This window comes from Diadema antillarum, unplaced genomic scaffold (genome assembly GCF_040938485.1).
Source record: "Diadema antillarum isolate AM-2024a unplaced genomic scaffold, OU_Dant_1.0 seq00000821_RagTag, whole genome shotgun sequence".
NCBI lineage: Eukaryota > Metazoa > Echinodermata > Echinoidea > Diadematoida > Diadematidae > Diadema > Diadema antillarum.
In genome coordinates, this window is record NW_027271698.1 from 1,908,091 (window position 1) to 1,929,894 (window position 21,804).

General features: G+C 40.4%; 1 protein-coding gene across 1 annotated transcript in view; it reads left to right on the forward strand.

The window, feature by feature from the left end:
- Nucleotides 1-9,982, forward strand: part of LOC139739866 (rho-related BTB domain-containing protein 1-like) — an 84,444-nt gene extending 74,462 nt beyond the window's left edge. Inside the window, exons 5-11 of the mRNA XM_071650470.1 lie at nt 504-686; nt 2,449-2,656; nt 3,344-3,511; nt 4,517-5,426; nt 6,204-6,319; nt 7,345-7,584; nt 9,737-9,982. Of these exons, the coding sequence (XP_071506571.1) occupies nt 504-686; nt 2,449-2,656; nt 3,344-3,511; nt 4,517-5,426; nt 6,204-6,319; nt 7,345-7,584; nt 9,737-9,982 (2,071 nt within the window). The remainder of the gene's footprint in view (nt 1-503; nt 687-2,448; nt 2,657-3,343; nt 3,512-4,516; nt 5,427-6,203; nt 6,320-7,344; nt 7,585-9,736) is intronic.
- Nucleotides 9,983-21,804: the final 11,822 nt, after the last annotated feature.

The following is a 21,804-nucleotide window of genomic DNA, read 5'->3' on the forward strand; positions in this document are numbered from 1 at the left end:
ATGCCTGGATTATTTATGCACTTACATATAGCAATGCATGCACCTGACTTGTTGCATAACCCATTGAATCATCTTTTCTTCTTACTTTGGAAGCCCTCCAGTTACTGTATACGCTGTTATTTTCGCGTACAGATATTTTCGCAAATGAGGAGGCCATAGACGTTTTCACGAGTCGTTGTTTTTGCGAATTGACGCAAATGTTTAACGTCAATGCACTATTACCCAAGTGCATGGAGACATTTTCGCGTGTTGTTAAATTCGCGATCCAACTGTGATATGTGAAATTCGCGAAAATTAAACCCTCGCGAAACTTACAGTTTATACAGTACATGGCTGACATAAGTTGTAGTGTTTTAAAACCAGAAAGGTCTATATAGTCTTTATACACACCATCCCAATTCTTGTTCAGTAATTTTTTTTTTCCATTTCTTAGGAGGATATTATTTTTTGTTTTTTATGACACTTCCCAACCTTTCCTTTAATTGATCTTTATTCCAATGCAGGGCCGATGTTGTGGTGGTATGCTTCTCCATCGCTGATGCAGTGTCGCTGAAGAACATCAAGAAGAAATGGCTGCCAGAAATCCGTCACTTCTGCCCACGGGCGCCCATCATCATCTGTGGATGCAAGAACGATCTGCGCTACGCTGACTTGGAGGCCTTGAAGAAGGAGAGGGGACCAGTCAGGTAAATCTTGGTCCTTAAAGTGAGGTTGGGTCTTGGACCCCGTTTACAGTGCGAGGCTCGGCCGCGGCCGAGCCCACCTTCATTTCAATGTAAATGCGCAAAAGGCCAAATGCGGGGCCCAAATTGGCCGTGCATTTGGCCACGCGCTGGAGTTGGTCTCGGCCGCGGCCGAGCCCGGCCTTTTCTCAGTGTAAACGCAAACTGGGCCAAATGCGCAGCCAATTTTAGTCTGGCTTCCAAACCCTCTGCCCGTACTATTTCATTATTCAGGATATTAACCCCCTCAATGTCGAAAACTAGTATAGTTTAAGGTGGTTTTGTCCTGCAAAGGATTTTTCCTTTGGCAAAGGCCTTTGCCCGAACGGCGACTTTGTCGCCACGGAATCCAGTTGGCAAAGGGTCTGAAAACCAGACTATACCAAATTGCGTTTGTTTACAAGCAGAGCGCCACTACGACAAAATATTGAAAGGTTTTAATTAAAAGCGCGGCCGAGCCCAGCAGTGTAAACGGACAAAATTGCAGGGCTCGGCCCTGCAATTGATGCTGGGCTCGGCCGCGGCTCGGCCCAGCCCGGCACTGTAAACGGGGTCCAAGTCTTTCATGAGGCACAGTGTGTCAGATGGATACCATCTCAGTCTTTGAGTTAGGTTGGGTGTTGGTCTTTTCTTAATGAAGGCACGATGTGCTGGGTGGATATAATCTTAACCTTTGAGTGAGGGTGGGTCTTGGTTTTTTCATGAGCACAGTATGCCGGGTGGATACCATTCACCAACTGTTGGTAGAGACCAAGGGCGAGCCACAAGGGTGGATATCATTAGCCCGTTTTGCTTAAGTAATGTGAATGAAAAGCCACAGCTTCACTGGGATGGTATCCTGCTGTTTGAGAGAAGAGTTCATGTTCATAAAAGAACTAATGCTGTATGTGATAGGTTAAAGTGTTTTGCCTCATAACCTATCACCTATTAAAACTTGTTGGGTACAATGTATTCTACAAACTCTGTGGCTTTCTGAATCTCATAGGAAAATGGTTGCATAATGGCATGATAACACACAATATAAACACATCAGCATCAGCATTAGGTGAAAGATGAGATACTCCATTCACAGAGACTCCAACTTTCCCGGTTTCGACGGGAGATCTCCCGCCGAAAGCTCATTATTGCAAAATCTCCCTTACTCCCGCTTGGGATTTAATTTCTCCCGCCCTGACTCTGTGTCTCCCGCTTGAAATGATTTCTTACTTTTTGTCTCGTTATGTTGAAAAATAAGCCTTAGATAGCACGAGGGAGCATAGAACCCTAATTTAGAGCTTCCAGGGCCCAAGCGGGCCCTCGCTCCCGGCCGCAAGGAAACTTCGCGCTCACGATATGCGCTTCGCGCACATCAAGTTTTGAGTCTCCCGTTTGTTGGGGGTTTCAGGCGGGAGAATCTCCAGATCAAAAGGTGCTTGGGGTTGGAGTCTCTGCATTCAGCTCGGCTTTGCCTCATTGAATAAAGCGCCTCATCTGTCACCTCGTGAAACTTTGTACCAGTGAGTGCACTTGTGACCATTTACTATTTGCGTACTAGAAAGGTCTGGGATACATGTGTATGTTTTATGTAACTGAGTGTAATACTCGGTGGTCTTATCACTGAAGCTTAATTGGATGTTATTAATGCATAGGGAGTAGGTTTATACATCATATCCTGTCATATCATTTTCGCCCCCATTGAACCATGACCTTTGAACCCATGTTTCATTTCTTCCCTTCCATCACGCAGCCACCAGTGTTCCCGCCATCGAGCCTTTGATCCAGAAGGGATCCTACCTCCCAAAGATGGCCGCAACATTGCCAAGGAGTCCAACTGCGTCTACTACGAGACCAGCTCCTACACCCTCTACGGGGTCCAAGAGGTCTTTGACAACGTGGTCCGGGCGGCCCTTATATACCGGCGTCAGCATCGGTTCTGGCAGTCCAACCTCAAAAAGGTCAGTGACGCTGAACTGGAGCTGGACCCCCCAAAAAAAAAATTGATTGCCACTCCCATGTGGTCGCACCAACAGTACTGCTATGCCCAAAGGTCTTGTTGTATCGTAGATATTGATACAGGATGTGACTGACTAAGATGTTGTCTAGGATTAAATATCCCACATTTGCTTATGGACTTATTTCCATGGTGTCTCCTGATAACTTTCTACCCCAAAGCACCATAACAGGTTTTCATATTTGTAGGAATAGTATTGGAAAGCAGAACTTTATCTTTAATCGCAGCCATCATTAAAAGAAAGAGGCATCTGGTTGGTTGATATATCCTGTAAAGTGAATTGTGCACTGTTACCATCGGTCATTGTATTAGTTTATCAGACCGTAATTAGAAAGTCATGTGTTCACTCTTTTTCAGTATCGTATGTCCTTGTATTTCTTGAAAAATGTAAAGCACCTTCAAGTAACATTATGTTCAGAGAATCTAGGAATTGAAATGTCATAATGTTTTAGTGAGTTGATAATCGTGTTGTGTAATGGATTCAGGAGCCATTTTCAGCTTTCATGCCTCAAATGCGCCTCTCTCAGCTGTTATCCATCAGTTTTCTGTTTGAGGCCTTCATCCATAATTGATACGCATATATCAACCCGAGTCTGTCGTGTCTTGTTTCCCTCCCTTAACCTTCTGACAGGTTCAGAGGCCTCTTCTTCAGGCTCCTTACTTACCTTCCTGCCCGAGGGAGCCCTGCATTCATATACCAGAGACCACCTACCCCTCAGACATTGGCATCCTCGTCAAGGAGACGGCGTGTGCCGATGTCGTTTTCGTCGCCCAGGGAGAACTCCTCTGTGCGCACAAGGTCAGACTCGCTTACAAGAGAGGATGGGGGGGGGGGGGGGAAACGAACAAACCAAACAAACGGGACATGATCGTTGTAGCTCTCACAGCAGAATGTCAGATCTATTAGTGGTGATTTACTACAGCAGTGAGAGTAGATTTCAAGCGGAAATAAACACAATCTATATGTCAGGAGTAGTGAGCATCAGTGCGTGCTTAAAAGTTAAATAGGTAAGTCACACTGGGTAGGAGCTTAAATAGACATCCTCAGTAGCCACAAACCGGGGACGTCCAGCCTCCAGGTGATTATATAAACCTGGAAAATGAGGTAAACCTGAAGGAATATATATGCATTTGCTGTAAAAATTACAGTATTGTATTGTGACTTGCCTAATCTTTGAACCGTCTACCTCTTGCAAATGTCATTGTAAGTTTGCTGAAACAAATTATAACATGGGTTCAAGAATTTAACCAATCAAAAGCGCTGAAATGAGTCATGTGTGCACTCTTTTATTTTTTCGGTAACGTGCCTGGGGGTGCAAAAAAGTGTGCAGCAAAATAGCATGACTGCATGCTTACTGATGTCACAATGTACGTACTTTAGAAGCATGCACTCATTCAGTTACAAGGGCCCGATCTGTCACTTTAATACTTACTGCAAACAACTTCTAGGCTCGTGTTCAGTGTTTGGAACAAATTATCTTTGGATGTCTTGACATTTGAGTAAATTCTACATGTAGCTGACTTGTATTCAACCATACAGGTATATGAATAATAGTTCATACACCCATTTTATAGATCAAATAGTGCTAAGGTTTCAGTTTGTGATGTTAGTGGAGATGCAGCTCACACTCAGGTATTCACAATGTTATGCAACATGTATTCGGCCACGCCTCGTGCATGATTCACCATACCCTCAAGTGCCCTGCATCTCCACTAACGCCCCCCTCACCTGAGCATTTCTTGTATATCAAATGAAGTCAAGTCCATTTCATTGGTGTGGCATTTGACTCCAATTCATCCCCAGGTGTGCCTCTTGGCTGCGTCAGCTATCTTTAGTGATTTATTCCTTGAGGATGAGAAAGACTTAGAACTGTCCAGGCAGTCTTCATCAGTGACCAATACAAACCATAAGAAACAGTGTGAAGCCAAAGACATCCTGAGTCTCTCCCAGCAGACCCCCCGCCCGGACTCCCCCATGTGCTGCCACAGCCCGCAGCCGGACCGGTCTCAGTCGCCAGACTGCAACCATGAGAACATTTGCCCCTCCCCGCCCCTTGGGCTGCACCCGAACTGTAACGCCTTGCTAGCGGAGGATCAGTGTCTGAGCATATCGCCCAACGGGAACACGTGCCTGTTTTCTGGCTCTCTGCGGCACCACAATTGCAGCCGGGCACCGCCCGTTGGCCTCTCCCCGTCCCACCAGCCCCACTACCATACCCACTACCACTCCTCCTCCTCCTCCTCCTCCTCCCCCTCGCCCGTCACCGTCACCACTGGCTACCCATCTCCATCCATGCGCTCCTCGCCCCTGCAGCAGATCAACACGCCCTCAGTGCCTGCCAACCTCCACTGCCTTCCGACCAGGAGTCTGCAGCACCCGGCCTTCAGCTCCATCCACGTCCAGCAGGTCACCGACGGTCTCAGCGGGCGTCTCATGCTGCGGCACATTGTGGTGCTGACACAGAAGATTACAGCAGAGGCCTTTCGTGCCGTCCTAGAATTCCTCTACATGGGGTCCCTCGATCTCAAGGCCTACAGTAGCCCTAGCGACATCATCACAGCAGCCTCTTTACTTGACCTCAATGACCTGGTGACCTTTGTCGCCAATGCTAAGAACCAGGAGGAGTTCCTCAATGCTGACCTTGTGGACAACTTCCTCCACAGACGGAAGGAGAGGTTTACCAAGCTCTTTGCACATAAAGGACTTCTGTCAGGTATGCACAAGGTTTTCAGCTACAGTGTTAATCAAACTTCTCATTCAAACTTCTCAATTGTGTGTCTGATATCACGTGCTGTGTTCTTCCCTTTGCTGCTGTGGGAAATGTATTCAAGATTGAAGAATCATTTATTGTGTTTCCTCCTCTCATATTGCATTCACAAATTTGTCGTTTTCTGAATTGAATATCACAAGTAAGAAAAAGATGTGATTTTGAGTGTACTCCAACTCACTCTTCTTAGCATGTCTTTAGGCAACTAGAGCTGATAAAAACAAAAAACAAAAAAAACTTTTAAGCTGTGTGATATCCATTTCACGTTTAAGGTGTCATACTTTGAAAGTGAACGACAAGTTTGGCTGACTATTCAAGTCGTTGTACCGTATGTTACAGCTAGTGAACTCCTTAATCCGTTCGCCTCTCCCTCTTAAATATAAATGTAGCATGTCACTGGTGATTGTTGCTGCTGAAATCCTAGCATACCCTTCTTTTATTCTATGTCCCTCACATTACCACAAAACATGATAGCTTGCACCTTCAAGACCAAACTCTACGACATCAGATTCCCTGTCTAGTGTAGTCCTCACTTTCATCTTCCATACTTCAAGCATCCTTATTGAGCTTCAATTAATTCTTCTGAGCTAACACAAGCATATCCGGTGCTCAGCTCTGCCTCTAACTTGTCAATGTCCTTACATACATCAAGTGCCTGGGACATTCCAGCCATGTATGTATGACCTTAGTATGTGTGTGACCTTATCTTATTTCCTTGTTAAGATCTGGTGATCAACGTGGAGGACGGTCAAGTGATGAGCCACAAGTGTCTAATGATGGTCCGCTGCGATCCCATGTTTGCCATGCTGAGTGGCAACTTCAAGGAGAGCTCGTCAGAGGTGAGATGATGGGGGAGCTGGGAAGGACAGGATGACAGGAAGATGGAAGGATGGATGAATGGATGGATGGATGAATGGATGAATGGATGAATGAATGAATGAATGGATGGATGGATGGATGGATGGATGGATGGATGGATGGATGGATGGATGGATGGATGGATGGATGGATGAATGGATAGATGAATGGATGAATAGATTGATGGATGGATGGGTAGAGCAGGGAAGAATAGGTTGATGGAAGGATGGAGGATTGGACAGAGGTAGAAGAGTAATCAAGGAGAGCTCATCACAGGTGAGATGATGGGGGAGAGTAGGGAAGGATGGGTTTATAGAAAGATGGAAGGAGGGGTTGATCGGTGGAGAGGTAGAAGAGTGAAAATGTTTGAAGGAGAGCCCTTCAGAGGTGAGATGATGGAGGAGAGCAAGGAAGAATGGGTTGATGGAAGGATAGAAGGATGGATGGAGATGTAGACCAGATGTGAAAGGAGTTTTTGAAGGAGAGCTCATCAGAGGTGAGATGATAGGGGAGAGTAGGGAAGAATGAATTGATAGAAGGACAGATGGACGGATGGAGAGGTAGACTAGTGAGTGAAAGGAGTGTTTGAAAGAGAGCTCATCAAAAATGTGATAATGGGAGAGAAGGGAAGAATGAGTTGATGGAAGAATAGAAGGGTGGGTGGATGGATGGACAGGCAGAGAAAAAAGAGTGGAAGTAATGCTTGTAATAGTAGATGAGCAGGGGAGATGCAAAAAGTAAAAGATCTCCTAGTAATGGCCTGACTTCAACAGATGGAAGAAAAAGATGGTTTGGTTAGCTCTGAATGGTAGTGAAAGTCTTTGCACATGTATGATAACCTTCTTCAAGTAAGTTAACTATTCAATTTTGGTTTGTATTTTTCTCTTTTTCAAGAGAGAGACTAAGTTCCATCCTCAAATAAGAATCATTAAAGTGCAGCTGTTTGTACAGATATCTTGAAAATTAGACATGTTTTCCGCTTGCTTTTCCTATAATCGTCACCAAGGTGTCAATGAAGACCTTCAAGAAGTCCACCTTTGAGCTGTTCCTGGAGTACCTTTACACAGACCAGTGCCACATTGAGAGCCTCGCCGATGCACTGGCCCTCCTAGAACTTGCCAACTTCCTGTGCTTGCCCCACCTGATTGCCCTGTGTGAGCTGAGTGTTGTCCATGAGCTCCAGTCCAGCATGGAAACACAGGAGGTCCTGGACGAGATGGTGGTCAGTGTCCTGCAGGTAGCCAAGGTGAGTGTCATTGGTTGACTGTAGGGGGCGCTCTCCTAGAGTGTACCATACCATACCGTACCCATGTCAGAGGAGTGCTCGAACACACCCAAAGTTTATAGCACCATACCCTACCGAGCCAAAAGTGGACCACTTCCTAATGTGCTCCAGCAGCATACCATACTGTACCCAGAAGTTGGCATTAGAAGAATGCATGTAACATGCACTACGTCACAATCCAAAGAGTTGATTCTCTTTGTTTGGGACACCTGTATATAAAGTGTGAACAAGCCAGGTGCATGACCCTGTTGCTACAAAATGTGTGACCTGCTGACTCGAGTCCACAAATAAATCATGCGGTACGCTTTCTCAGCAGAGCGCTTGAATGCTTCAAATCTGGTATGGTATTTTACGGTATGGAAGGGTTTGGCTCACTTTTGAGTGCTTTAACACAGCCTATGATTCTGGCAGTCATATGAGGAATGGGGCTTTAATACCCGATGGCACCCAATATCATATTCAGTGATTGGGACTACATGTTGGGTTAGTAGATTTTTAAAATGTATTTGATTGGTTGACTGTGGATTCTAGAGATTTGCCACTTTTGAATTGGGACATTGGCATTCATGCAAGGAGTTAGGCTTCAACATCTGAATGCACCCAATATCGTATTGAATGATTGGGACTACATGTTATGTTAGTTGATTTCCAAAATGTCGCTGATTGGTTGACTGTGGATTGTAGAGATCAACCCTTTTGAATCAGGACATTGATAATTCTAATCACACAAAGAATGAGGCTTCAACCCCTGATGGCACTCAATATAATATTGAATGATTGGGATTACATGTTGTGTTAATTAATAGTTTTCTAAACTGTCGTCGATTGGTCGACTAGATTATAGAGATCAACCCTTTTCAATCGGGACATTAACAATCACACAAAGAGTGGGGCAGAAACCCCTGATGGCACCCAATATCATATTGAATGATTTGGACTGCACATTGTGTTCATAGTTTTCTATGGGATTCAGCTGTGAAGTGACCTTAAAATTTTGCCATGTAGTTGCATTCTCTTCAAACTGGATGTGCCAGCCTGACAGATTTATGATCCCACACATGATATTATGAGAGTTTCTGTCTCATTGTCCAGTGACATTGGATTATTTACCTCACCTGTCAGGGTGTATGCCATCTTATTGTCATTTTGAAGAGGTTTCATGTAATCCCCAGTGTAATGTAAACAGGAATGCAATTTATAGGCTATTAAAGGCAGCCGATCGCCATCCCTAATGGTACGTAAACTCCGAACGACCGAAGTTTGTGTAATGCTACCACTGAGTCAAGTTTTAGTGTATGTGTGTGCGTGTGTGTGTACGCATCATACACAAACATTGTCACCGCGAGCTGCGGTGATTGGAGGAGAGAGGCCAGAAGACGCTGCGGCGAGTGTGTGTGTGTGTGTGTGTGTGTGCGTGTGTGTGTATGCATCATACACAAATATTGTTACCGCGAGCTGCGGTGATTGGAGGAGAGAGGCCAGAAGACGCGTGGCTCTTTTGGCCTCTCTTCATGCGCATGCGCACTGAGAGTGTGCGTCCATTCGGAAGCTCTCGTGGCTCGCTGGGACAGCCATTTTGGGTTAGCACAGGGAGCTCTCTTGTAGCCTACCGTATTTTCGCTGACCCATTGAGCCAGCGCTATTCTCATTCGGGGGTCACTACATTTGATACAGAATGGGGGAGGCAGCGTGTTCATTCGTCTCCGTGCCGCACAAACCACTCGCCACGACTGAGTGTCTTTAAAACTAACCAAAGTGTTGTATATGAATAGATCATGTTTGGATGTTATTGTCTTGATAGGGATGTGAACGAAATAATTCACACTTGAAGAGATAGGATGATCCCGGAAGAATTAAAAAAGAAGAAAATACAAGTCTAGTACCGAAAGATAAATCATACTGCTATAGGAGCAAGCCTGCTGAGTCTCTTAGAGATGATGGAAACTGCACCAAGCATAAAAACAAATGAAGCGTATCTTTGTTGAAGTCTTTGATCGCTTGTTTAGTTTCGCTTCCCAAGAATGAATGCATCATAGCCACCGGTGTTATGAGATGAAGCAGAATAACCCATCTACCTTATTTGTCTTTTATCAATATTTCGCTTTCATTCCAGCTGCACAACGCACACCAGTTGCACAGCTGGTGCATCCATTACATGACCATCCGCTTCATCGACGTCCATAAGAGCCGGCCAAAACTCTTCAAGGAGCTCGCCCCCGAGTACCGCAAGGAGATCGAGCGCCAGCGCTGGCCACCGACCTACTACCTGGAGGAGGCGGACTACTTTGAGAAGTGCTTGGCCGAACTCAAGAAGGGCAATGACATCAGGACCAAGAAACACAAGTGGTGTCTGAGATGAACTACCAAAGAATCCTGGGAAGGCTTTTTTCCCCAGTTCCCTCACCCCCGTCCCCCCCCCCCCACCCCCCCCCCCATCCCCCCACCTTTAGTCTCTCTTTCTTCGCATTGTCTGTTTAATAATTAGCTCGTGCAACCACCCGATCCCCTCATGAATTCCAAGTTTGAGGTCATGTGTACCAATGAAAACTGTCACATGGGAAAACAGACAATTTTTCTATGTAGCGTTTGAGACTTCAACTACGCATCACGATAATGAAGAGTGACTTTTGAAACTTTCTTCTTGAGGTCACTATCAATAGAAATTTGCAGAATGTGTTGTGTTTTCTTTGGAGTTTGGAGATTGTGTCAGCCAAATTTAATGACATTGACAATTCTCGGCGCTGGTACATCTTATGTTTGGCTGTTTTGTGCGTGCTGTGTGTGGGCGCATGTTCCAGTATGTAGTTACAGAGCTTTGAGCCATTGTGGTAGCCTCTTCCATGTGCTTTTGTCCAATTGAAGAATATATGTCTGCTCTGTGTTACAAGTGACAATCAGGAAAACTGAGAATCTCCGGAGAATGGCAGTTTCCATAGTTACTAGAATCATAGTGATGCAGTCATCTGGTTTCCATGATAGTGGTATCCTGAGTTTACATCTTGGTAGTAATGGCAATGCGGGGATGGAATTCTTGTTACCAGTTTATCAAATTTATTCGCAGTTTGCCCCAGAAAACAAAAGTAAAGTATTTTGTCTCATACAGTCAAGTGAGTGCTGAAGGGCAAAGCTTATGGAAGGCACTAAAAACCAGGTTGTTCAGTTTTTTTCATGATGTATGGTATCTGAAAAAAGGCAGCACGGGAAATGGTGGTATGCCCATTATTGATTGCCCATGTTACATTCCCCCGTACTCTCACAACCTGTTGTGTTGGATGTAAAGATGGTCACAGTTCATGTTGGGATAGATAGCAACAAGCGGAGAAATGTCATATGCGTGGCACATTGAAACTGCTGTTGAAAACTTCCAGCAGTACATGGGTTCGGTATGTGTGGGACTACTGCGTAATCACTCACATATGATATTCACTGGTATGGTGGTGATGGGGGGGGGGGGGGGGTAATCATCGTTTCATTCATTAAGATGTATTTCTGAACTCACAGCAAGTAAAAATGGTATGACAAATAGTGGGAACCCTTATTAAAGGCAGTGGTGTGTTATGTCCAAATCATGTTGAACCCTGACTCAAAGAAACATCATTTTGATTCTTCAGTTTGTGCTATGCCTTTGCTATATATTGTGTATCTCTTTGTTCTTTTGACTGTTTGTATTTATATTCCTTCTTCATTTGTGAACCCATTCAAAGTAACATTATATGATTGCAAGGCCAGCGTAGTGCTATGTTCTGAGTTTTTGCCATTTCAACAAATTGAAATTAATTTTTGTTGTAACTCTCATTCTTTGTAAACTCCCACCCAAGTATATGTGGGACTATTCCTAAGTGGGTTGTAAGTGTATTGCTCCATATTCCAGCCATGTGTACTTTACTCTAGTATCATCATTTGGTATGATTTGTACATTTCCTATCGTCAGAGTGCATGCGTGTAGTACACACCCAAGGGTATAGATATGAAATGAGAGTGTATCATAGTGCAAAAAAAAAGACAACTTGTAATTTGGTGCTAAATCATGTTTTTTTTTTGTTGATATATAGTCAATTTGTGTAAATATATGTATTTAAGATAATGCAAGGCAGAGACGCTTAGATGTCCCACAAGCAAAAAGATTTTTTTTTTCATTTTAAGTTATATTCAGAGCAGTGTAAATTCATTGCATTTTCTAGTGCACTTCTTTGCTTCTGCCTTCCAGAGAAAAACTGCTCTATCAGTAGATGATGTAATGATAGGCGATTTTTTATTTATTTATTTGTAAATTTGTATCTTGTGAGGTGTGACGGTAGAAAGGAAGGTGCCGAAAGTGAAGATCGAGAGAATTGGTTTGTTTTAGCAGGAGAGAGTGATACTGGGAGTTTACATGTGACGTTGCGCTAGGTCTAAATAAAGTGATATGTTTTTGAATACCGTAAATTTGTTATTGTTGCCACACCAACTAACGTTTGTGTAATCCACTGAAGTTGCAGGAACATGGGAAGGCAAGTGTGGTGGTCAGTTAAAGAGCATAGCAGTATATATTCCAAGCTCTGCGTTTGTTTACTCATTACAGCATCGATCATAATACAGGTGTTCCTTTAATCCTGATGTTGAATCAATAAATCTCCCTTTAGATTACACATGAATTGATATCCAACGAGCCCTGCAGCAGAGGCTATGTTCGATGCTCAAAAGGGGGCCGAACCGTTCCGTACCATACCATGCCAGAATTGGGATATTTGAACACTCTTGTTGAGAAAGCTTACATTTCGTACCTCGCATAACAAGTAATTTATAGACTCAATTCAGAGGGGTCACATGTTGCTTAGCAACAGGGTCAATCATTTTGCGCACTTACTCCACATTCAAGCATATTGCTGATGAACAGAATCAAGTCTTTTATTATGATGCCGCGTGTGTTACGCACACTCTTTCTCGCATCAACTTCTGGTATGATATGCTTTTGGACCAGCTTGTGTTCAAAAACTCAGTTTTGAAATAGAGATTTCAAAATATCTAGAAATTATGCAATTACAATCTACATAACATTGTGCTGTAGAATTGATGAGATTTAAACACTTGAAAGGACAGATTTTGTGCTGGGTGAAAGGACAAGTGCACTGTATTGGTTTTGGTAGTGAGATTTGTGAATCAAGTACACTTCAGATTAATGTTTGCTGTCGTCATTTGTCCTGTAGTAGGTCACAAGGCAATCTACTTTGCACCGCAGTTGATTCAGCACAATATTTTCTGTATTTTAAAGCAAAGTACTAAAGCTGTAAAGGTGTGGGAGCATGCTTAACAGTCATTGTCAAACAACTGTTGTGTGTTAAGAGTCTTGAAGTCTGTTTTTTTTTTTTTTAATGTTATGTACTGGTCTGAAGTCCGGGATTCTAACCAAAACACAGTATCAGTATCTTAGGATACTTTTCTGTTTCACGTAACTCGGAAAAAGATTCAGTGTCACTGCAAAAAAATTCATTTAAAGAATCATGGACATCTTGCGGAAGAAAGATTTCTTTGGAAGAAGGCTTCCGTCTTCACTTTATGGACTTTTAAGTTTTATTTTTTGCACGGGATGGCATGTCTGAAGGTGTATTTTAACCTGGTGAGCATTTTCCATTGTAAAAAATATGTGGCGTGCAAACTGTGTTTCACTTGTGCGCGGATGACTCTTTCCATCTTTAATTTGAATATAGTTGACTCTCGAAATTATGCCCAAGATAATTTCAGGAGCTATTATGCATTTCTTTTGTTAGCGTAATGTCTTCCACAATTTGTTTTCCCAGTTTTCTTGTGAAGAAAAGTATTTGTAGCATCACTTCTTTTTCTTTCTTTTTTTTTCCTTTTTTTTTGTTGCCAATGATCATCTGCTGGATTTAAGTTGCCAGCTATTGTATTTTTTATTTATCTTTTTTTTTTTTTTTGATGGTTGGGTGGTTTTCTTTTGTGTTAGACTATGGAGTCTTTTACAAGAGATGTCATATAAGGTGGTGTATGAAAATTTGCTGTTTCGATGGATTTTTCACCAGTTTCCATGACAACAATGTACACCAAGTGTAGAGCACTCTCCTTGGATGTAGATTCTTTGAGGCTTCTTTGAGGTACTCTGCCATTGATTTACAGTATTTCAGACTTTGGCATGATGTACCTTTGTGAAAACAGGGTCGTATCAAATGTTGACTGCTCCTTTTTTGTACGGAATAATGACATGCAGGAAAATACACAAATAAGAGTCTAAAAACATACTGCAGAATATCCAGTGAATTCTTTTTGTTATTTTGTGTGTAATTCTTTTTTATTGCATTCTTATGCCCAATCTTTTCGGTTATGGGGGTGTTTTGTTTTGTTTTGTTTTTAAAGCAAAATATGTAGAAAGTAATGTTTCTGTCCTTGCTTATTTGTGCTTGATTACAAATACTGCCAAACGAACAGGCATATTCAGGTTATAAAATTAGTTTGTGTGGGTTTTTTTTTTTTCTCTCTCTCTCTATGGGTACATTCAACAATTCAGATGACAATTTCAAACTATCTTTTACATTTAGCAACATAACATTTGAACTTTTTCAATATATATTTTTCAAAATCTTGCAAAATGCTCCAGGACGAAGGGCACGCATTCTGTATACAGAGGAAGGTCAAGTTTGAGAAAAAGAAACACGAAATGTCCCAATTGTCATTTAAGCAAGGCATTGTGGGAAGGTTTTGTCATATATATATATATATATATATGCTGTATGGAGATTCCATTGTCTTCATCAAGGCTGTGTATGTTTTCGCTTGTAGATTGGAAATCAGTCCGATTCAGGAAAATTGTGAATTATTGTCATGTATCGTCCATGGGTAAGCTGACTGAACATCTGTACATTGCATTTTGCTCTTAATTTGAGTCAATTACAATGGTGTGTTTTTGCAATCACGTTCAGAGAAATGGGGCTACAGAGCATTTTTAATTCAAATGACATCTAAATCAAATTTTGTGGTTAAAAAAAGAACTGATGCACACTTCTAGAAATTCTGCAGCCAGTGGTATTGAAAAATTAAATGAAAAAGTAATCATTAAAATGTGATTACCATTATGTGTTTTTAACAATGTAAAAGAAATGGCAAAATTGGATGTAGGGCTGATAAAAGTTGTGGTTTCTCTACCTGAATGAATTTTCCAGAAAACTTGAGAAACTCCTTTATTAGTCAGGAATAGTATTTTGGTCATTAAGGTGCAGCAAAAGTATTACTTTTATCCATGTACTTTCTAATCCAACACCACTGTAAATTTATGGGACCAAGCAATGTGTCTATAGCACATTCTTTGGTTTGATCACACATTGATTGCATGTGATGTTGCCATTGCATTGGTTTACTGAAATATGGAGGGGGTGTTTGACGTTACAATGGTTTAGCAAAATGTGAATGTTTCATTACTAATCCACAACATTATAGATATTGTGTTTCCTTGACAGTGATTTTCTAACTTTTGAGGCAGATTCCTGCTTTTTGTGAGCTCATATAGAATTGATGTTAAGCTTTTTAAAATCTTCTTTGAATTTCACAGGGATTTTTTCGAACCATGTTGTGGGGGTTCTCAGCCTTTTTGAAGGCTCTCATAGCTTTTTGTTGAGTGTTTGTATGCATGTGTTTTGGTTTGTGTGATGTTTGATACTAACATGGCATGACTGTACCTCATGAAACTAAGTCACTTGTATAGTTACTGTCCAGGCCCTGTTTGGGAGGCATTGTACATTGTTATTGTTGGGTTCATTTTTATGTTTTTTTCCAGTGCTGCCTGATTTTGACAGTTTGGATTACTAATGAAGATCTGGTTTAGGATGTGACTGCAACGGCAGAAATTCAGATTACCCGACACCTCTAATGTACTGTAATTATCTCCTATTTTGCACATGTGCATCCAGTTCTCACAATTGCAGGGTGCTCCATAAGCAGTTGCCCGATTGCCCGGGGCAAGTAAAAATCAAAGTTGGGCAAATGTTTTTGAACAATGAGAAAAGTTGCTTGCCCGAATTGGGCAAGCAAAAACGTTTTGAAGTCACCTTTACTTCCCAACACTTATGTGAAGAAGTCTCCAGATGCAATCTAACACCAACACTCTATCGAACAAAGTTTGTTACTCCACTCATGTGCTGTTTAGTCAAAGGATTGTCTTGTATCAAGCCCTTGACTTTACAAGTGATTTTCTATATCATTTTCTTATATCTTTCGACTTTCTTTTTGGGCAAGTAAAATTCATGTTCAGGCAAGTGTTCTGCTACAATATGAAAATCTGCTTGCCCAACCAGGCAAGTGGTAAAAAAAAAGTTATGCAGCACCCTGCAATTGACCTGTCATCAAATGTCTAATCTTTTTAAACCAGATTTCTATTAATGTCTGTCAGGCAATATGAAAATTCTTACCCTTTTTCCACACCCCCCCCCCCCTTCCCAGCATGATGACTACTTGGTTTCATTTAAAAAATTCATCCACATGTTTCTATTTTTATGATAAGTACACATTCCCTTGAATTGTTGCTGACCCATGTTTAGGGTAGTATTATTCCCGTGTTTTCTGAAAGAGGTTAAATCAAGTGCTCTTTTATTATGCTAGAAAAGTTAAAATATGTAAAATTGAAACTGTTCAATCAATTGTTGTCCCACAGTAATGTCACAAACTCTTGTTAGCCTTCTCATCCAGCAATAGCAACACTAAAACTTTGAAAATTTATAATTTTTGAACGGATTGTCTGATTTTCCTCAAACTTCACTGATGAGTTCTACTAACATTGCTGCATTTACTCGATCCACATACATATTTATGTTTCATTCCCCTTAAAGGGGTGGTTAGAGATGAGTGGACAAGACGTGAAAAGTCTTTTCTCTTGTGTGTGTGTGTGTGTGTGTGTGTGTGTGTGTGTGTGTGTGTGTGTGTGTGTGTGTGTGTGTGTGTGTACCTGTGGGCATGTAATGCATTATCATCTGTTGTCATTTTCTGACACTCCAATAACGAATTTCCGTAAAATTGTTTAGATGTTCAGCCGGTGAAAGTGAAGATGCTAAAGCTTGTGTGGATTCACATTATGGTGCCATACACAAAGGTCATCAGTGGAAATAGTGGTAGTTAGATAAAGAGACAGATCAGTATGAGGATTAAAGTAAGCAGATTAAGACATTTCCTTGTAATCTTCACTGCTACATCTTAAGCAGGATAGAGTTTCACTTCGAGTCATGGAGAGCTGCATATTAAAACATGAAACCTTGCTTGTGTGAAGGGGGACCAATTTTTGTGTTCCTGAGGTATCTCAATTCCATTTTCCACCTGTTCTCTGCTCACCATATATGATGACAATAATTCTTATGTGCAGTGCTCATGTGGTCCACATTTGTAGTGATCTGATGAGCCATGTTAAGAATTTGTGCTTGCTCATGTGTACAGAAGCAGTTATTCCTCTCATTTTAAAGCTTTTGATTTCATTTTCCAAGTGTAAAGTGATGTTCAATGGATGACCGCACTTCACAATGACTGTGATATTTAGTGATTAGTCTTTTGATAGTGATTGTCATAGTCATGATTCGATGAGGGTGCCCCCTCCCACACCAGGGTGTCAAGATGATTGGATCGGTGTCACATGATCATGTTTAAGCACACCTCTGCACATTTACACGCTACAAACTTGTTTTGATGCAGAGCCGTTCACACCTCCTCACTCTTCAGCGTTTGTCCATCCGACCATACTAGCTTGTGAGCAATTCAACTCTGGCGCTGTCACCTATCTTGTAAAGTGATTGTAAATGCAGTGTTTTGAAGGGAGTGATTTATTGCTAACAAATGTGTGATTATGCAATGTTATAGAAAACAGCTGTTATTTTCGTACAAGTAAGGAGATAATTATGAATGATTCTTGTATTCTTTGAATCGTGTACTTGAGGAAATCTTTGACACCATAGTATCACTCTGTGTTCTTTTTCTTACTACCATCCACAACAAAATTAGACACCCAGTTTCAATGACTCAACTTTCCTGTACAAAGACTCCAATATTGTGAATTTATTTTCTTATCGCAGCTAAACACACACCATCGTGATCCACACACAGCACTTACTGACACGCTGTTTTATTTTTGTGCAATAATATTTGTTTGATTTCTTTTTCGTGTCTTAAAAAGCGGAGAAAAAACTCGTAAACTTTGCAAAAACTCACAAGACGTTGATAGTGATTCAAAACAGGGAGTTCCATTGTGTCTCTCTGATGTGATAGGCACACAGTGTAAACATGGGAGTCTGGTTTTGAACAGATTATTAAGATGTGTTTTAATAGCTGGTGGTATGTAAAGAAGCCTTCATTATCAGCATGTATAAAAAGCTAAATTAAATCCAAATTTAACAAGAAAATCCAGGCATCAAGACTGCTTCTTTCTGTATATATGTGCCTGCTGATATTATCTTACCTATCATGGCATCACTGCCAGACATATATGTATGCATGTATGTATGCGTGTATGTATGTATGTATGTATGTATGTATGTATGTATGTATGTATGTATATGTGTATGTATATGTGTATGTATGTATATATGTATATACATATGGATGTATGACTGTATGTATGAATATATGTTTGTATGAATGTATGACTGTATGTATGTATAATGTATGTGTGTACATAATGTATGTATGAATGAGGTGTGTATGTATGTATGTATGTGAATATGTATGTGTGTAAGTACATGTATGTGTATATTTGTGTAGGAATGTGTACATTTTTTCTTCCTTTTTCCCAGAGTAAAGCTGTTGAACAGGAAAATGGTAAAGAAAATATAAGAGTATAGATCCAAGTAACATAAGGTTTTGAAAAATGACCATCATGGAAAATCATCAACCTGTCCAGCCCCACAGAGTGAGAAAAATTGATTTTTTTTTTCTTTTTTTTTTCTTCACTTTTTTAGAATGCTGATTAGACACACACACACACACACACACACACACACACACATTGTCGTAAGATGCTTCAACCGGGGATATGATAGTTTTCTCAAGGTAACGGCGCATATTTCATTATTTGTTTCTGAAAAACTTATTTTTCTTTTTCTTTTTTCAAAAGAAAAAATACTTAAATTCAATTTAGTAAGTAAAAAAATCAGGCTTCATGTAGTATATAGGTGCATATACAACAATCAAGGATACATGTAAAATTTTTCAAATTTCCCCAATTGAATAGTGTGACAACTTTTCGCCAACATACAGGTCCTAAATATGCAGAACAGGTAGGTGCATTACCCCAGGGTACCCCTTAGGCCTCAAGAGGGCGCTTTTTCATCTGTTTTAAATACACTGAACAAACGGGCATATGCCTGGTGTGAAATGTATCCCTTGTTTTCTGGAGTGAAACGCTACAATATCCCCAATCGAAGCAGTTTGCGAGAACACACAGACACACACAGACACACACACACACACACACATACACACGCTCACACAACCAAATAAATGTGCATTCAGATTACTCTTGTCCTTAATTTCCACATCCAGTTTACGTCATGATCATCTTTGTTTTCACTCTATCTCTTCTCTCTCAATCTCTTACAGTTCCCATCTTCAAAGTCCTTAAATTGACAAGAAGATGTATTTATCATGTCCCATCATTCACAGAGGATTGCGCTTTTAGCCACTTTGATCTGATTACATCAAAATGACTGTTGGGGAAAGTCAAGTGTCCATTGTGACGATACATTGCTATTAAATTGTATGGAAATGGGATTAAAGTGCAACTGCCCTCCATGTTGAAGTTCGCTTTAATGGAAAGAGAAAAATTAGATGTACAGAATGGTTGATATTTCATTAAAATCGAACCTGAATTTAAGACAGTTTGGGAATCTTAAAGTTTCCAACATTTTTATGAATCATTGCTGTTGGTTGCAACCACATACTATCGGCAGGGGTGTTGAAATTTATTCATATTCCACATAGTGGACATTATGTCATATGATATATATATATATATATATATATATATATATATATATATATATATATACACAAAGTACAATATAAACAAGATATCATGACATTGTTCAATATAATCACAAATGTGGAGGGGACTATAGGAAGCACTGCTTGTAAAATGTAGACCCCCTACGGAATACAGACAAATATAATATCAAAGAAAAGGCAAAGTGTTATAATGAAAACACTATACATTATGTACAAGGGCTCACTATTATGAACCATGGTATGGATATACATGTAATGTTTGCCCATTAATGTTACAATCTACTGGCAGGAAACTGGTTTTAAAGGACTTACTCCCTCCATGATGATAGCATTCCATGTAAATGAATTCATCTCCCCCCCCCCCTTTTTTTTTTTAATATTACAATTTACTGGCAGGAAACTGGTTTTAAAGGACTTACTCCCTCCATGATGATAGCATTCCATGGAAATGAATTCATCTCCCCTCCCCCCTTGTTTTTTGTTTTTGGTATGACAGCAAGTAATCGCAATGTTTTAGAAGATTTCTTTAACCTTGATTCTATTTCTCTTTACTCATCTGTTTTGATAATATATGGGAATAAGGGAGTATCCATTCTTTCCATCCTCTCTCAATTTGTTCTTCTCATTTTCAGAGAAGAGTTACCTTTTCCCCTCTCCCCTGTTTTTACTCCTACTCCTCCTAAATGTCCAGCTTTTTCTCCTTTGTTTCATTCTTCATCTTCTGCCTCTTACTTTAATTCCTCTTCCTCATTCTTTGGTTCTTCTTCTTCTTCTTCTTCTTCTTCTTCTTCTTCTTCTTCTTCTTCTTCTTCTTCTTCCTCTTCTTCTTCTTCTTTGCTTTCTTCATTTTTCATTTCTTGTTGTTTCTTTCAGTTCCTCCTCTGCTTTATCATCACCATGCCACCTTTGGTTTATGAAATCAAAAGTCAAGATTTTAGCTTCAACAAACATATTAAGTGAAGAAGCCCAGTTACTTGCAATCATCCAACCTGTCTGGCAACTACTTGGTTGTTCTTACAGGTGACACGACATTTGCTCCTGCGACAATTGCTCCGGTCTTATTTTCTCTAAGGACTTAGGGTTAGGGTTAGGGTTGTGATAGGGTTTTAGGTTTAGTTTGATGTGAGAATTAGCATTAGGGTTAGGGTTATGTTTATGGGTTGAATTCACGTTTGGCTTAGCATGCAGATATATCATGGGAGTAATTGTCGCAGGAGCAAATGTGATGGAACCGTTCTTACATCATAGTCAAATGCAATATCTATCTTCTGCTGTGAAATGGATTTCATAAGTTATTAACATTGTGGTGTCTTTTGACATAAATTAAGATTTACTACAATTTTTATTTATCACCAAGCACATAATATATCACAATTTACACCAAGCACACACAAGATGGGTTGTTAGGAAAAAGATGAACTCTTTGCACAATATTCTTCAAAGAGGGCTCTTAGTAATAATCTCTAAATGTAAATTATGTGACTTTAATGAATTTGCCTGAGCAAAGGTCAAAGTTCATACAGTAGCCCTCCTCAAGCATGCCTGGTTATTAGTGAAGCAATTAAGGTGAAATTCTGTTAAAGGAAACTTCCAGATGATTTCAGACTTGTGCATTTGAACATCTATAAATTGGCTATACTGGGTACAGAGTATATAGAATTTATAGTGATTGAGATAATTAGGAATAAGAGTGTTTTCAAACTTCATATAACAAATCACAGTGAACAATTAAGGATGATAACATAGCAGGATACATGATAATTGATTGGGTGCTAATGGAAGCAGAACAAAAGAGGAAAGCATGCATAGATTTTACAAAGGTGAAGTAGTATTGTAATTGAATTACATTGCTACATTACTGGAATATGTGAAGAGTTTGTTCGCAAAAACCGACAAGTCCATTTTTGAAGATTTTGAAGTACGGTCTCTGTCATAAAGTACAAAATGATACCTTTTAAATGATATATTGGTCACCACATATAAGGGTTCATTTTTTAAGTTATGGTCAAAAGAAGCAAAATTTTTCTTATTATTCTCTTTATTTTTCTTGACCTTTAATCACAAATATCTCCATTTGGCAAATATGGACTTATCGGTTTTTGCGAACAAACTCTTCATGTGAGCCTCCAATGTCATCATCTTTGTTCAGTGTAATAATTATGTTTGGGGGTTTTCAGAGTGTTAGTTTATTTGTTCATGGACCACAATATATTC